Here is an 18,064-nt window from a genome sequence, read left to right as displayed (position 1 = left end):
GCACACATTATATGGCCTATTAATATGGGAAACTGCAAATTATCAATTTTATTGCAAATTATACACAGTTACAATACACACATTATTAAAACATTCAGGCATTATAATTCAATATAATAGTACAATTCTCCCTCAAACTGTTAAATGTAATTTTCTCTACATATAAATGGCTAATAACACTAGTGACACCCAGTTAAAGTGGCCAAACTGCACTCACTGGGTAGTGAATAATTGTGTAACATGGTAGACATATACAGTGGGCTCCAAAATTACTGGCACCCCTGACTGGCAATGCACAAACAATGCTTAAACAAATATAAACAATATAATTATAGAGAAACTCAAAATACCAACATGTGAGAAATACTGTACTTAATTAATGTTTCAATGGAACCAACCAAAATAATTTATCAATGTCCTCCAAATCAAGGTTTCACAATTAATGGCACCCTTAAAGATTATTGTAAATAACATCTACCAAAATTAAACCACAAATTAAATTATACTTATTTAAGTTTATCTAAGCCCTAAGGAACTATATTGAGCCAATACATCACTTCCTGTTTCACTAGGGTATACAAATTAGGTAACACACATGCAATATCCCATTGTCATCCAACATCATGAAGAAAACAAAAGAACTGGTAGTTCAAAAGAGACAGATGGTCGTAGACCTTCAGAAATAATGTAATGACTGCAAGAAGATCCACAAGCGATATACCATTGAGAATATACCACTGAGCACTGTCAGGGCAATTATTAGAACATTCAAAAGATATGGAACAGTTGAAAACCTCACGGGTAGAGGACGCAAATGCATTTTGCCCCCCAGGATGGTGAGAGAAGCAACAAAATCCCCAAGAATCACTGTGAAAGAATTGCAGGCCTTGGTGGAGTCTTGGGGTCACCAGGTTTCAAAGAGCACCATCAGACGCCACCTCCACATCCGCAGGCTCTTTGGAAGGGTTGCCAGAAGAAAGCCCATTCTGATCCCAAGACACAGACGCAAGTGCTTGGGGTTTGCCAAACGTCATTTAAATTATGACTGGAAGAAGGTGCTCTGGTCAGATGAGACCAAAATTGAAAGTTTTGGTCAGATCCAGCATTGGCAAAACAGAGATGCCTACAAGGAGAGACACCTCATACCCACGGTGAAATATGTAGGTGGGTCAGTGATGTTTTGGGGCTGTTTTAATTCCAGAGGTCCAGGGGCACTGGTTAAGATTGATGGCATAATGAATTCTACCAAGTATCAGGCAATTTTGGCTGACAATCTGGTTGCCTCTGCCAGAAGACTGGGACTTGGCTGTAGGTGGACTTTCCAACAAGACAATGACCCGAAACATACCTCAAGATCCACACAAAAATGGTTCTGTGACGACGAAATCAATGTTCTGCCATGGCCATCTCAGTGGCCGGACCTCAATCCAATGGAAAACTTGTGGGCTGAGTGGAAGAGGACAGTTGATAAGCGCAAACCCAAGAATGTGAAGGATCTTGAAAGGATCTGCATAGAGGAATGGTCTAAAATCACTCCAAATGTGTTCCTTAACCTTGTCAAACATTACAGGAAAAGACTCCATGCTGTTATCCTTGCCAGAGGTGGTTGCACTAAGTACTAAATGAGGAGTGACTATAATTATGAAACCTTGATTTTGGTTAAATGTATTTTGTATTAAATAATTGAATGATTTTGGTTGGTTCCATTGAAACAATAATGTACAGTATTTCTCACATGTTGGTATTTTGAGTTTATCTATAGAATTATATTGTTTATATTTTTTTAAGTATTGTTTGTGCATTGCCAGTCAGGGGTGCCAGTAATTTTGGAGCCCACTGTACATCATTAGATGGGACTGGCATGAATGGATAACAATGGGAGAGGGAACTGAGCAGGCCAAGGCACAAATTCAGTCTGTCAGCATCCTAGAATTAAGTAGAATACTTATTATATTGCATGGTGAACAGCTAATTTTGAGGTCCTTGAAATACTGTTTTGAAACAAAGAAAAAGGAAAGGAAGCGTATTGCACAAACTACAACTAAGGAAACAAGCTAGTGAATGATTTAGTGCTAAAACCAGGGAAGCGGTGTGAAGTCATGATGCGGTCCAAAAGTTCCATCCCACCTGAACAGGCTGAAATTCCAGACATTACAAAAACATCTAAATCAAGTTAACTGCAATGCCCCTTTAATCAAACACTGAAATATGTCCTCCGATTGATTTTTGAACTTGTACTGTTGAAAAGCAACATCCCATGTATAAATACAATAAAGTACACAAACTAAAGACTAGAAAGATCAAAATAGTGTTTTTTAGACAACTGCAAACGTCAAGGAGTAGGGCAATCAAAGAGTCAGTCTGGTGGGAATCTGATTTCATCTGCCTCCCACTTGCTTGAGGAACAATAGAGGAGAAAGAGAACAAAAGAGGAAAGGCCCACCCTCCACTTGTGCAATGTCAGGACTTGCCTGGACCACCTATTGAGATATGCCTTTTGTTAAGTAAATCAGGTGTTAAATTAGGTAAAAAAGGAGGCTGGATTGCTACTTTAAAACAACTAAACAGATGTGTCAATTGCAGTCCATGTTGCAGTTGCAGTGTAAATGGCACACTTTCACTTGCCAAAGCTATCCGAGATATCATTCACCTGATGTATCATACAAACACCTATTGTACGGTGTTAATGATTTGAACATGTAGGCCGTCATTGTAAATAAGAATTTGTTCTTAACTGACATGCCTAGGTTAAAGGTTAAATAAAAAAATACAAATAAATCCATCGATCAGTATGTCACCGTTTTTCCTTACACTTTTGTCTGCACAATAGCTATACAACATGTCAATATTAAAATGTCATATGAGATAAGTAAAGCACACCAGCCAATGATAAAGCACCATGAGCTGTGATCAACCACAGGAATGTTACAGTACATTCAACTGTAATGTAGATTCACTTCAATAAGTAACAATGCAAACATCAAACTATATATCAATTGACCTCCCATCAATATTAAGATGTGGTCTGTAGTAACAGCCTAACCCTAAAATAATAAGCCGACATGCCTTCGGCTGAGTTTACGCAGGCAGCCCATTATCTCCCTCACCAACTTTAAGCGTCAGCTGTCAGAGCAGCTTACCGATCGCTGCAGATGTACACAGCCCATCTGTAAATAGCCCATCCAACCAACGACCTACCTCATCCCCATATTTGTTTTTCTGCTCTTTTGCACACCACTATTTCTACTTGCACCCTTGCCTCTCCCAAGTCCATATGGGAGTTGCAGCGATGAGACAAGACTAACTACTACCAATTGGGGAGAAATAAGGAGTGAAAAAGGCCCCCCAAAAAGTCTAATTCTGAAAAAGAACTGATGTGAAAAGATCTGATGTGATTGGTCAAACATTTCCTGGCTACCCAAACTCCTTGCTCAGGTCAAATCCTACAGTACGCCACACACACGGACGTTAGCTTCTTTTCCGCAATGAGTCAGGATCGGAGTACCTCCCCAGCCAGAACACACGTGGGTAAAGTGGCATTTGAAAATGTGTCATTGGCTAGAGATGATCCAATCGCTTATTACTTTGTTTTGTACAACACCCCTCATTTTGACGTCACTACAAACGACTTCAATGACGGCAGTCTCAGACTGAAGTATATAGAGCAGTGGACGAATTCAGTTTGAGTTGTCAGGCTAGATCAAAAGACCAATTAGTGGAAAAAATATCAGAATTGGGCTGCTGTGTAAATGCAGCCTCTGAAACCAATTTGTTTCTGAAACACATAAAATACCTTAACATTTCAAAGATGCGCTAAGCGTATGTCTACAGAACAGCATGTTACAGTAGCTTTACTGTGGAAGGCTTATGGATGGATTTTGTACGTTTGGACATCCACCAGTAGGTTAAGCATTGCAAAATTCTGGAAAACCTGGGAATTTTGGGAATGTTACTGTAATTTCACAACCCTTAGTAGGCTGCTGGGGCCGCTCGGTAGGCTGCTGGGGTCCCTCGGTAGACTGCTGGGGCCCCTCGGTAGGCTGCTAGTTTCTAGGTGTCCTGGGCTGAGCCCTGCAGGCTCAGCTGCTGGATGCGGTCGGCCAGCTCTAGACAGTGGAGGACTCTGCGGCGCTCTGCATGGAGCTGGTCACGGGGCACCTGGCCCAGCAGCTTCTGACTGAAGAGCACCAAGTCCTGCATAAAGATACCCACCGGCTCCCTGGTGGCTGGGGGCAGCTGGGTGATGGTGCATGAGTCAAAGCGGAAGTTGATGTCTTTGGCCCTAGACAGGCCGGGAGCCCACTCCTCAATCCACGTGAGAGGCCTGTAATAAATCCATAATAGAATAGATAGAGGGGTATAGTTAACCCAACGTGGACTACCAGTATTTCTAGATGTAATAAAGGCAATTACGTTTTGTACTGGCAGAATAGCTAAGTTTGAGACGTTGTGAAAGGACTTATCTGATTTGTTTATACATACTTCTGCTCTTTGGTTATGAGTTGAGCGGTCATCTTCATGTACTTGTTCTGCTGGTCTTCCTCCATGCTGGCAGCGGTGACAGACAGCTCTCCAAACAGATCGACCAGCCAGGTGAGCCGGGCGATGCCACTGAAAGCTGGAAAACCAAAGCCCGGCTTCAGAGGACCTCCTATTGTGAGACACACAGGAAAACTACAGTCAGAAGTAGTTGTAATGGGACATGTAATCCAATGGCTCATGTTAATCATCCTCTGCTCACATTATGCCCTTTGTATTGATTTTGTATTTCATCACATTCTGACAGTACATATACTGCAACAGCACCACACCAGTTTATGTCACCATTATGCATAAAATGAACGAACCATTGAAGTGAATCTCCCAACAGATGTTACATTTAATTTTGCACTTGCTGCCTCCTACAGTCGAACTACGAAAACTGCCCTGACTCAAATTTAAGAGGAACTACTCCCTTACTCCTCCATTCTCTCCACTAAGCTCCGACTTCCATTCTTGGTCAACAGGCAGCTGCTAGAAAATACTGTCTGTCATCTGAGGTTATGTGAAGCGTGTGGAGTTAATAACTATGATTTATTATTCAATCATGGGTGCTTTAGGAGAAGTCCATTCATATGCATTAACTTGCTTCTTCCCCAGCTGCGAGGCTCTGATGAAATAGGACAGAGCTAGTCAACATCCCAAATGGCACCCTATTCCCTATGTAGCTCACTACTAATGACAAAAGTAGCGCACTATGTAGGAAATACAGTACCATTTGACACACCTCTGGATTTCATCAACAACACCCTTCTGTATTTCACACCAGAGACCAGCCTGCCTGCCTCACTCCACAGGCAGGCTCTCTTTCACATCAAACCCAACACGTGTACTGTGGAGAATGAAAACACAACATTTCACAAGTCGCTTTGATGGGAGCCTTCATTACATCAAAAGCTCTGGAATTAAATATTCATCCCAAAGCCTGTTACCTGGATGATGCACATCAATTTGATACATGCTATGCAGTTAAGTTTCTGTAGCAAATATTGTATTTGAGGTGATGTCTGTATCAGTAGTGCTGGGGCCTTCGTGTATCACGGTTGTGTTTTCACCTGGGATTTGTGCTATATTCTCAATTCCAGTCTCCGTCTCACCTGTGAAGTGAAGGAATCCCTCCTCCAGCCTTTTCCCTGCTACGTCCTTCTTCAGCTGCTTGAAGTCAGCTGTCAGGAGTTCTATGTGCTCCTCATGCAGGACCACTCCTAGGAACATAGAAGACATAGAACTTTAAATACGTAGGTGATCAGTAGTTATTAAGATACACAGATCAGGGTTTCCATTAGCCTGTAATAGCCTGGCTTTTGGCCACCCCAAAAAATATGAAAAGCCCAAAAATAAAACTGGTGCCAGCCAATTGTCAGGGAGAAAAAAAAAATTGAATTGTGAAATAATGCTTTTTATCCTATTCATTGATAAAAAATACCAGTCGATGTAAATACATTTAACCAGTCATGCTTATTGGTAAATGGTTATCGCAGACAGCATACATATACAGAGCCTAGTTTAAGCAGAAAATCTGTCAGACAGCACAAGAGCTGCTGCTACAGCTCCTGCTTCTGCTGGGGTGAAATGTGCTTTTATAAGCCCAATCATTGTGCAACAATAATACATTGAAATTGCATGTTAAAAACAGTTTTGATGGTCGTGATTAAAAAGAGCTACTATTTTTATTTCTCAACTGGTAATTGAAGCGCGCCTCGCATTCGTCATTCATGAGCAACGGTAGGCAGGCTTCAGCACGTCACACTTTACAATGTAAGCTGGTGGTATTATGCATTTTGAAAACTTAATTGTGTGAAACCTGAATGTATTACTTCATATTAGGCATGTCTTACCTTGCTTCAAAGTAGTCTAGCCAAAATCTAATTTCAATGCCATTGAAACCATTATGTTCTATTGGCTTTTAAATCAACTTCCTTTCATTGTCCAGTGAGTTGCATGTACAGTGTAAAAATGAATTACCATAATCTAAATGTGATTTTGTCATTCTGAGCATCGTGTGTAGACGCCCTAATCTTGTTACACACCCAATGCATATGGGGCCATTAAATTCCTCAAATGTCCTGTCAATTAAAATGCTGCCGGTCAAATGTCCGGCGTCACATTTTCCAAACGGAAACCCTGACACAGATACACGTCTACTACATCATAATGACCATGTCATCAAGACTTCACCATGTCTTCTCTATAAAATATCTTCCAATGATTCTGTCCAACTCACCTTTTTCCTGAGCCAGGTCCCAGAGGTCCACAGCAGTCTTGTGTGTCATGGCCATTGGATATTCCACACAGACATGCTTCCCAGCTTCCAGAAACATCCTATGGTCCGTTAAGACATGCAACATAGTATAGGAGAAATGTTTTTTACAGTATCCAAGAAGGGTGTCCAAGAGACAGCGCTTGAACAGAACATAAATTCAATTTCAAGGACTGTCCTGTACTAGGGAGTGGCACAACTCAAACGTAACTTCGTAAACCAAACTGACCAGCAAGGGCTCCCGAGTGGCGCAGCGGTCTAAGGCGCTGCATCTCAGTGCTAGATGCGTTACTACACACCTGGTGCGATTCCAGGCTGTATCACAACCAGCCCATGATTGGGAGTCCCATAGGGCGGCGCACAATCGGCCCAGCATCGTCCGGTTTAAGCCGTCATTGTAAATAAGAATTTGTTCTTAACTGACTTGCCTAGTAAATAAAGTTAAAATATATAAAAAAATAAGAGCCCAATGTTTCAATAACCCATCGTGTTCAGAGTTGGGAAAACTTCACATTGACCGCTCTTAAAACTTCTTGTAACTTTCTCAAAATTTTCCTTCAAATTAAATTGACAAAAAATAAGACAATGAAGTATCCTCTATGAAAAAGCTGTTCTCAATAACATTTCATGGCTTTTTCCCTTTACAGTATGAAGGGCAGTACCTGCTGTTCCATTTAGACAATTAGCCTGGAACTGTCTACCAGTGAAACATGATGGCCATGTTCTAAACACCCTCATTAACCAGCCTAAAATAACTCTCCATTCTTTAATAGCCCATCTCTGGCTCTCTGTACACTCTGTACATTTAGCAGTGAGAGGGAGAGTAAAAACCATAATTTCAGTGCGTTTTCGCTACAGTTCGCAGTCATAAAGAGAGCCATTAGAGAGCTGTAGCCTTGGTGGTCCTCTCCGGGGTTTGAGTGGTGTACATCAAAACAGCTACACTGAAATGTTTCTTACAGAAGAAATATGAAATGCATTTGCAGCATAAGCATGGTAGCAATTAAAAGGGTTTTTGAAAAATTAAAGGAGAGTCGCACACTCTAGGAGCTCAGATGCAATAATTTAATAACCAACGTTTCCACAGACAAGCTGTTTTCATTAGGGTAACACTGCGGGGGTGACTAGTTTATATAGTGTCAAAGGACACACACAGGTGTCTGATCATGGCCAGGCGTGGCCTGATATCATTGGTTAATTCTCATATATTAAAATAGCATTCAAAAAACATAAATTAATAGCATACGATCACAGATACAATAAGCCTACAAACATTTACAATAGCAAAATCACAATAATCACAAGAATGGCTTCAGATCAAAGTCTACATTGAGACCGAAGGGAGCAAGGGTCTTTAAATTAAAGATCCAGGCAGCCTCTCGTTTTAACAATAATTTGTCGAGGTCACCCCCTCTCCTAGGGAGGGTGACATGTTTGATGCCAATATAACGTAGGGACAAAATCGAGTGGTTTGCTCCCAAAAAAGTTGGCTTCAATTGGGTAAGTCGAGTTTTTGCATGGTGCTACGATGCTCCGAGATTCGTACTTTTAATTCTCACTTTGTTTTACCCACATAATTTTTTACCACAAGGACAAGTTAGAAGATAAATAACTGCCTTAGTGGAGCACGTGATAACACCTTTGATTGGGATCTGTTTCCCTGTTTGGGGGTGTTTGAAGGATCCATATTTATAAGTGCCATTGCATTGAGCACAGCCATTACACTGGTAGTTTCCATCCAGTAGGGGCGCAAATAGATGTTGTGCAGGGATATCTTGGGGTGGTAAATCAGAGTTTACCAGTTGATCTCTGAGATTTCTGCCCCGCGAGAATATGACCAAGGGAGGGTCCAAAAACACATTACCTATACTGTCATCGGATCTTAGAATGTAGCAATGTTTGTGAACGATTCCCTTAATTTATTCAGAGCACTTTGAATAGCAGGTAGTTAAAACACAAGAATTCTTCTTTTTGCGAGACTCACCTTGAAAAGGTCATGTCTTGTTTTATTTTGAATTTTCTCAATGGCAGTATTAATCTGACCATTTTTGTACCCCCTCTCCTTGAATTGTCTTTGCGTCTCAGCCATATTTCTGTCGAAATCTGATTGTTTTTTGCAAATTCTTTTGATTCGACAGAATTGGCTGTAGGGCGAACTGTTTTTCAAGGGAAGTGGGTGACAAAAATGAAAAGGGAACAGTTCGAAAATGATGGTAAAATTAATAGACTAAAGGTCCAGATTGAATCCAAAAATTACACTATTGATTTTATGTGGATTTTACATGTAATACAACATTGAATTTACTGTGTCACAATATGTCTCAATGTTGTATAATATATAGCTTATATACTAGAGCTGTTAAATCTAATCTATTTGTATTGGTCACATACACATATTTAGCTGATGTTATTGCGGGTGTAGCGAAATGCTTGTGTCCCAAGCTCCAACAGTTTGTCTGAGGATTTAGTAAATGGGCCAGGTTCAATTAATGGTTAATTAACGTACAGTTTTTACATCGAGATGGAGCCTCAGTGGACTAAGAAAGGAAACAGTGTAATGAGGATCGATGCAGACAATATACGTGTTCGGGTGCTGACTCCTAGTGGTGATTTGTAACATGGTGAAAATATAGCTCTTGTGTAAGAGCATTTCAGATAGAAACAAAACTGACAAAGGGATAGCTAGACATCTACCACAGAGGACTATAATAGAGATATGGGGTCATTGAGAGAGAGAAAGCGTTTTACCTGATGTTTTCCTCATGGGCAGCGTTTTCGGTGCACACGAAAGCCACCTTTATGTCGTCCCGGCTCAGGGCATCTTCAACAGTGATTTGTTTCACTCCCTGCTGCTCCTCCAGAATCCTCCTATGGGAAGACAGCACCAGAGTCATATTCACTACGGGAAAAATGCTTTGAAATAGTCAGGGTTTGCTACAGTATGCACGACCCAGCTGCTGACTATATATCTATGTCATATGTGCAATGCAAAGTTAATTACACTGCACATATAATAAATAAGCATTAAAATCAAGGTATTTTTTCAGTGTGTGAATTTTACCATTGTTTTTTAACACCCGTTGTTCCTGCCAAAACCAGCACATGGACCTAGACACACTGCTGTGCACAGTGTGTCCAAAAAACAATGAGATGAGTCTTGGTACCTCACCTGGATGTGAAACCTTTGACACTGAGCTTCTCAGCCGCGCTGGAGGGCAGAGGGGCTAGCATGTCCCTGATCCTCACAAAGCCTGCTGTCCCAATGCCAACCACCACTGAACCAAACATGTCTGACTGCAAAGAGACAGAGTCAGAGCTTATCAACTGTGCACTCTGCATAAAGACCCAAGACCAGTTCTGGACAGAGATTCTCAGGAACACCGCAATGTTTTTCTGTATAGTTTTGCTAGTTAAAAAATATGGCAACTGCCATCAATGGAGAATTTGACAATTCAAAATATTTATATTTATTAACTAAAAAAATCTGTATTAAAACTGTTGGATCTGTCTGAATTTACAGAAGTGAAACATGGTTGTTGGGAAGGAAATGGTTAGAAAGAAACCACAATGTTTCACTTCTGTAAATTCAGACAGATCCAACAGTTTTAATACAGATGTATTTAGTTAATTCATATAAATATTTTGAATCGTTAAATTCTCCATTGATGGCAGTTGCTATATTTTTAACTAGCAAGACTATACAGAAAAACATTGCTGTGTTCCTGAGAATCTCTGTCCAGAACTTGTCTTGGGTCTTTATGCAGAGTGCACAGTTGATAAGCTCTTCACTTCCTATCAGTCAGAAAATGGTGCACTGTCAGAAGTGCACTAGCTATTATGGCTGTGATGCACTGTGGGTGCTGATCATTACAAATACACATAAAATGAACCCTCAGGTCTCCAATGCCTTACACAAAGTAACTTGAAACTACGCCAATGACCAGGAAATTCATAATTGACATAATAATGATAAGTATATGATCTAACATGACATCAACAATATTGCATTGCAGGTAACAATGCTGTCCTCATTGAATGAGTAGCTAGTTCCATACTGGTTTACATTCAAGCTTGATTTCCTTACCTACCCTTTTCTGAATTGCCTTTGAAGACCCTTGTCTCGTTGAAGTGAATAAAATGCTTATGTTAAACAAAGTAACCGATGCTCTTGCCCGGGTGATATAACTTTCATATAACCGGCTCACGTGGTTTTTTTTTTGACTGCTTGCGTGTGACGTCCATAGAACGCGGTGATTGGTGAATCAAGTCTACTCACGTGATGGACATCTCGTCGGAAGTTATGTGGTTAGATTTTTTGTTGTTGTTATAAAACAAATACAGACCTGCTATGACACTAGGTAATGGTGATATTTTCGTTTCTTTACATATATTGTTCACGAATGTTTATATGTATGTGTTTCTGTTCAAGCTAAATTTGTGATGGTTTATGCAACAATATATGGCGACTCCCATGGCACACGAATGTTCTCAGTCTAACTAAGGGTGTTATCACATGGTCCCTTACAGACCATTTTTTGTGAACTCGGTGCGGTTGGTTTATTTTATTTTTTGCAGTGTGAACACAAAAGGAACTCAGACCCCGAAACGAGCCTAAATTGAGAACATCACGAGAGGTTGTCTGAGTTCGGTTGGCTTGAATTTCGCGGTCCGGTTCCCTTTTTTAGGACACTGTGAACACAAAACTCCCCAGGTTATTTTATCATTATTCCCGCACTACACTGCTGCAACACCATTAACCCCTGCCATAGCCCCTAACATTAGTGCCACACAATTCAGATTTTAGTCCAGATTATTTGTTTGCAATATGTGATCTATAGGCTAAGAGAGCTTCATTAACTGTTAATTCGATTGTGGGGTTTGAATAGTGTGAGAAGACGATAACATGTTTGGTAAGAATCATAACACATGGTACAAAATATATACTAGCTCTTAAAGGGGCAGTAGCCTAAATTGGGTGTACATTTGTCAATTACAGCATTATTTAATCTGCAGTTATTCTGTTACCAATAATATTTACATGTTAATAGTATCTTCTGATTACAATGATGTCTCACTTTTTAAATAAATGCAATATATTAGCTTCCAAAATGTAAGTAGGTATAAGGTATATCTAGCTGTCCGATAACACAGTCTGATGGAATGGCTTGTCCTGCACTTTGTAAAAACCCACAGTACATTGATTGAATGTTGAAAAAAGATCTTGGTTCCTTTCTAAACATAGCAATGTGAATGCAAGGAGGACTCGGACCACAAAATAGGTGAAGTGCATAGGCAAAAGAGTTTCAGTCCTTGTTCAAAGGTAAGGGCGGTGTGAATACAAAGAGAACTGAGAACTTTTCCTTTTTTTTCTACCCCAGACTTCACTTGAAACAGGACTGTGTGAAAACACCCTAAATGTCTATGGTTTATATACGGTCTATGGTTAAGACTCCTTTAGTCCTGACCTAGATGAAGGTCTGAACTCTATTTTAAAAGAATTTCTTATTCATTTAAGTTCGTTGTAATAGTCTTTGAACAAAATGCTTACACCGGACTACAAGAAAGCTTTGCTTGAACGAATCTCCTAAACTGTCTGCTACGGTGCTGTCCTTGGTTGCGATTGTAATTGCACTTTAAATACACCAGATGGCGATGTTGCCACAAGAATCCCAAGGTTTTGACCCTGAAATTAATATGGAGATCATTTTTATAAATACATTGTAAATCTGTACATGTGAGTTCTTCAATGGGGTTTCAGTGTTATATTGTGTTTGAAGTAGTATGTCTTGGTCTTTGCTGGTGTTCTCTGGGTCTGATACAGTCAACACGGTGGATTCGGGCCTATTCTGGCTCAAGGGACTTGGCATCGACTCTGACTCGGGGGAATTCATACAGGCCGAGCTCTTCCTGAGTCCAGCGGAATCATATTAAGCTACTCGGGTTCTGGCTAATGGTACTCGAGCCGAGTACACTTCAGCATACCTGGCCCAATTGAACTTTTTCAGAAGTAGGCCATATGAGGTATTTATTCGTCAGATGATGGAAGAATAAAGAAAAAAAAACAAATTGATGTAATATTTTCACCTAAAATTTGCTGGGTCATTTGCAAGCTAAAATTCGGCCCATTAGGCTATTAGATGGAGAAGGACCGTAGAGAATCTATGCTATAAATTCATTCGATTTTACTACATATTAATTGGGGAACTCCACTCACACTAATTATATTAATTTCAGTTCTTCGGACAATCCTGGCTTAATATAATGGCATTAACAATTTTTAGGCATATACTGGTGGTCATGTGAATATTAGGACGACTTGGAATACATGATCCACGACAGACAGCACATCTCAGTGTCATTGGTTATAGCCTATTTTTCTATAGTAGGCCTATTGGTAAACGCTGAAACATCCTGACAAAATACACCATATAAGTGGCCTAATGTAATTTTCTGGACTTTGTAAACTGTTGAGAATAAACCCATAACTGATCCAAATGGTTGTATAATCAGGGGTTTATTTAGGCATAAAACACAAAAGGACTATACAGACAATGTCTCCATCAAACAACACTGTTTCACGAAGCATCAGTGACATGGCAGGAGATGTTTTGAAACAATTACTGCTTTGCATACAAGCCAGTGAATTATATGTGTTACAGCTGGATGAGTCAACAGACATGGAGGGCCTGGCAAGGTACAGTGCCTTGCGAAAGTATTCGGCCCCCTTGAACTTTGCGACCTTTTTCAAACGTTATTGAAATTATTCAGCCCCCTTAAGTTAATACTTTGTAGCGCCACATTGTAGCGCCACATTGTAGCGCCACATTTTGTGGGATTACAGCTGTAAGTCGCTTGGGGTATGTCTCTATCAGTTTTGCACATCGAGAGACTGACATTTTTTCCCATTCCTCCTTGCAAAACAGCTCGAGCTCAGTGAGGTTGGATGGAGAGCATTTGTGAACAGCAGTTTTCAGTTCTCTCCACAGATTCTCGATTGGATTCAGGTCTGGACTTTGACTTGGCCATTCTAACACCTGGATATGTTTATTTTTGAACCATTCCATTGTAGATTTTGCTTTATGTTTTGGATCATTGTCTTGTTGGAAGACAAATCTCCGTCCCAGTCTCAGGTCTTTTGCAGACTCCATCAGGTTTTCTTCCAGAATGGTCCTGTATTTGGCTCCATCCATCTTCCCATCAATTTTAACCATCTTCCCTGTCCCTGCTGAAGAAAAGCAGGCCCAAACCATGATGCTGCCACCACCATGTTTGACAGTGGGTATGGTGTGTTCAGGGTGATGAGCTGTGTTGCTTTTACGCCAAACATAACGTTTCGCATTGTTGCCAAAAAGTTCAATTTTGGTTTAATCTGACCAGAGCACCTTCTTCCACATGTTTGGTGTGTCTCCCAGGTGGCATGTGGCCAACTTTAAACAACACTTTTTATGGATATCTTTAAGAAATGGCTTTCTTCTTGCCACTCTTCCATAAAGGCCAGATTTGTGCAATATATGACTGATTGTTGTCCTATGGACAGAGTCTCCCACCTCAGCTGTAGATCTCTGCAGTTCATCCAGAGTGATCATGGGCCTCTTGGCTGCATCTCTGATCAGTCTTCTCCTTGTATGAGCTGAAAGTTTAGAGGGACGGCCAGGTCTTGGTAGATTTGCAGTGGTCTGATACTCCTTCCATTTCAATATTATCGCTTGCACAGTGCTCCTTGGGATGTTTAAAGCTTGGGAAATCTTTTTGTATCCAAATCCGGCTTTAAACTTCTTCACAACAGTATCTCGGACCTGCCTGGTGTGTTCCTTGTTCTTCATGATGCTCTCTGCGCTTTTAACGGACCTCTGAGACTATCACAGTGCAGGTGCATTTATATGGAGACTTGATTACACACAGGTGGATTGTATTTATCATCATTAGTCATTTAGGTCAACATTGGATCATTCAGAGATCCTCACTGAACTTCTGGAGAGTTTGCTGCACTGAAAGTAAAGGGGCTGAATAATTTTGCACGCCCAATTTTTCAGTTTTTGATTTGTTAAAAAAGTTTGAAATATCCAATAAATGTCGTTCCACTTCATGATTGTGTCCCACTTGTTGTTGATTCTTCACAAAAAAATACAGTTTTATATCTTTATGTTTGAAGCCTGAAATGTGGCAAAAGGTTGCAAAGTTCAAGGGGGCCGAATACTTTCGCAAGGCACTGTATATGTCTGTTACGTTTATGGTGGGTCAATTAAAGAAGACATCCTCTTCTGGAACCCAGGACAATATGAGATAATATTTTTTAAGTACTGAACAGCTTTGTGACATCAAATGGACTTTGGTGGTAAAAATGTGTTGGTATCTGTACTGATGGCACAAAAGCTATGACAAGGAGACATAGGGTACACTGCAGCATCCACTGAGAGGCTCTTGCTGCCAAGGGAATGCCTGACAACTTGAAAGACGTTTGCAGTGAAAATGGTTAACTTTGTTAAAGCAAGGCCCCTGAACTCTCTTGTATTTCCTGCATTATGCAATGATATGGGCAGCGACCATATAACGCTTTTACAACACACAGAAGTGCGCTGGTTATCAAGGGGCAAAGTATTGACACATTATTTTAAATTGAGAGATGAGCTTAAAGTTTCTTTACAGACCATTTTTTTCACTTGTCTGACTGTTTGCACGATGACGAGTTTCTCACACGACTGGCCTATCTGAGTGATGTTTTTTCTCACCTGAATGATCTGAATCTAGGATTACAGGGACTCTCCGCATCTATATTCAATGCGCGGGACAAAATTGAGGCTATGATCAAGAAGTTGGAGCTCTTTTCTGTCTGCATTAACAAGGACAACACACAGGTCTTTCCATCATTGTATGATTTTTTGTGTGCAAATGAACTCAAGCTTACGGACAATGTCAAATGTGATATGGCGAAGCACCTGAGTGAGCTGGGTGCGCAATTACGCAGGTACTTTCCCGAAACGGACGACACAAGCAACTGGATTCGTTACCCCATCATGGCCTGCCTCCAGTCCAATTACCGGTATCTGAACCAATGAGTCTAATTGAAATTGCAACAAGCATTTCTGTGAAAATGTAATTTAATCAGAAGCCACTACCAGATTTCTGGATAGGGCTGCGCTCAGTTTCTTGCCTTGGCAAATCGCACTGTTAAGACTAGAGATGCACGATATATCGGAATCTGAAAATATTAGGTAAAAATGCCAACATTAGTATCCCCCGATGTCTAGTTTAATGCCAATGTGAAAAACCGATGTCAAAGCTGACATGCATACCTATGTAACGTAGGTACGTGACGTGATTACGTAACGTTACAAATTGCGCTATTGTTCAGATGTTGCCCTACCGGAGTTACACAGTAGGAGCGTCACTGCTATTAGCTTCATGACATACTATGGAACGACGTTTGGGTCTTTGCGTGTCAAAAAAGATGCACGTCAAATAACATTATTTGACAGTAACACTGTGATGCGTTAAATAAGCTTTTAATTTGACACATCAAATAACACAGTTCTATTATAGAATGTTGTGTGTTCTGAATTTGCATGTGCAAGCCAAGCGCAACCACTACTATCAGTAGTACTGTCAAAGCTGTACAAAAAAGTCTGCAAACACCAGCCACGAACCATGTGTTTACAATACCACGTTGGTAATAAAGCATTATTTGATCGACCGCAACCTCCGGGGCTACCTAGTTAGGACCATTACAACCAGCCTAAAAACAATGACCAGTAGAAACTGCAGTCATTTTCATTACTCTTAGCAATGATTTAGGAATCCTTTTAAGTATCAGCTAGTTAGGATCTTGTTGTTCGCCTATTGAAATTTAACTTCAGTTCACGAAAATAGATAGCTAGCCAGCTACTTAACCATGTGCCCAAAGCTAACGTTATAAGCAGCCAGCTAGCTTCATCTGGCTAGTGAGACTTGGGTTAGGTGCTGTGAAGCTAGCCACAAGAAGGATTAGGCACAATAGTGGAATTTGCGGTTTGCCTTCAAAATAAAAGTACAACGTTGAAAGTGATGCAGAAGGTTACAATTGGCGCAATCATGCCATATTTAGACTAGATAATGTTTAACAAGGTTGGAATGTGAAGCAATGAAATGGAGTAGGTCTACTCAGTGACACCCACAGAACACAACTGTGAAGAGTTTACACAAATATTAGCGTTGTAGCTCTTATCGCAGGACTGTGTGAAATCACCTCCCCAGTCAGCCTATTGTGTATATTGACATTCATATTGCACAGTACAGCTTTACCTAAGGATTGGGGATTAATGAAATGGGGTAACAGTCTACTCTATCCAATATGTTTTTTCCCAACGTCCTCCTCAGAGTTGTCAGACTCCAAAACATTCACACAGTATTGTTTTTCCTCTGGAATAGTGTTCAATACACATAGGTTGACAATAAATGTGGCTCAATTCAGTTGTTTCAAAGTCCCGCAATAAGAGCTATGATGCTAATGTTTTCTGGGTGTTACTGAGTAGACTCATCCCCCATGTCACTGATCCACAATCCATAGGTAAGGCTGTACAGTGACATAAGTATGCCCACAATACAATTCTAAAGTATAATACATCCAGTCTGATTTCAACAGATTTGTCAAATTAACAAATTATTGTCTTTTGTTGAATTTACATAACATTCCAACCTCGTTTAGCATGATCTATTCAATTATGGCATAATTCTACTATTTGTATTAATTTGCATCACTAACAATGACATACCTCTATTTTGAAGGCTAACCGCTAACTACTTGTGGCTAATCCTTATTGTGGCTAGCTTCACATAGATGGACCCGGCCACACTTAAAAGAACTGTCTTATAAATTAGGGTTATTTTAGATGATGACACCTAGCTATATAGGGAGCTAGCTATCGATAGCTACTGAAACAGATTGTCATTGTGCTATGTTTTTGGGGAAGAACATTGTTTGCATCCATGAGCTAGCCAGCTTTTATTATGACCAGCACTGTGTGCGTGAGACAACTTTACCAGCATCATAGCATATGTATCGATGAATCATTGTGACATATGAAATACGAGTGATAGTGTAATCAATGTTTAATATCTACGTAAAAAATTTATTAAGGTGTTGAATTATTATGTGACGTGCAGCCATATTCAGGTCCTGATTGGTCAACAAGCTTATTTGTATATCTTCGTATATCTTTTTGACATACAAAGACCCAAACGCCATAGAATTCCTGGTTGAGAATGAAATGAACAACAAAACAGCACAGC

At 40.3% G+C, this 18,064-nt stretch overlaps 1 protein-coding gene across 2 annotated transcripts; it reads right to left on the bottom strand.

Moving 5' to 3' along the window:
- Positions 1-19: 19 nt before the first annotated feature.
- Positions 20-11,007, bottom strand: LOC135558755 (biliverdin reductase A-like). Of its 2 annotated transcripts, none has more exons than XM_064992844.1 (7): positions 10,884-11,007; positions 9,969-10,093; positions 9,548-9,667; positions 6,764-6,861; positions 5,637-5,744; positions 4,483-4,651; positions 20-4,324 (listed from the first exon to the last, which is right to left on the bottom strand). In XM_064992844.1, exons 2-7 carry the CDS (start codon positions 10,085-10,087, stop codon positions 4,051-4,053), a joined length of 888 nt encoding a protein of 295 aa, XP_064848916.1. In that variant the 5' UTR covers positions 10,088-10,093; positions 10,884-11,007; the 3' UTR covers positions 20-4,050. The 2 variants fall into 2 exon arrangements, with proteins under 2 accessions (XP_064848916.1, XP_064848915.1); XM_064992843.1 differs by having other exon boundaries at positions 10,888-11,007.
- Positions 11,008-18,064: the final 7,057 nt, after the last annotated feature.

The sequence above is a fragment of the Oncorhynchus masou genome, chromosome 17 (assembly GCF_036934945.1).
Source record: "Oncorhynchus masou masou isolate Uvic2021 chromosome 17, UVic_Omas_1.1, whole genome shotgun sequence".
NCBI classification, from domain to species: Eukaryota; Metazoa; Chordata; class Actinopteri; order Salmoniformes; family Salmonidae; genus Oncorhynchus; species Oncorhynchus masou.
Note: the sequence above shows the minus strand (reverse complement) of the source record. Positions and strands in the feature narration are given on the sequence as shown.

Coding starts and splice junctions, on each gene's coding strand:
- LOC135558755 (XM_064992844.1), bottom strand. CDS start 10,087: ATGTTTGGTTCAGTGGTGGTTGGCATTGGGACAGCAGGCTTTGTGAGG. Junction 9,668..9,968: donor GTCAAAGGTTTCACATCCAG/GTGAGGTACCAA, acceptor GTCTTCCCATAG/GAGGATTCTGGAGGAGCAGC. Junction 4,325..4,482: donor CTCATAACCAAAGAGCAGAA/GTATGTATAAAC, acceptor GATTTATTACAG/GCCTCTCACGTGGATTGAGG.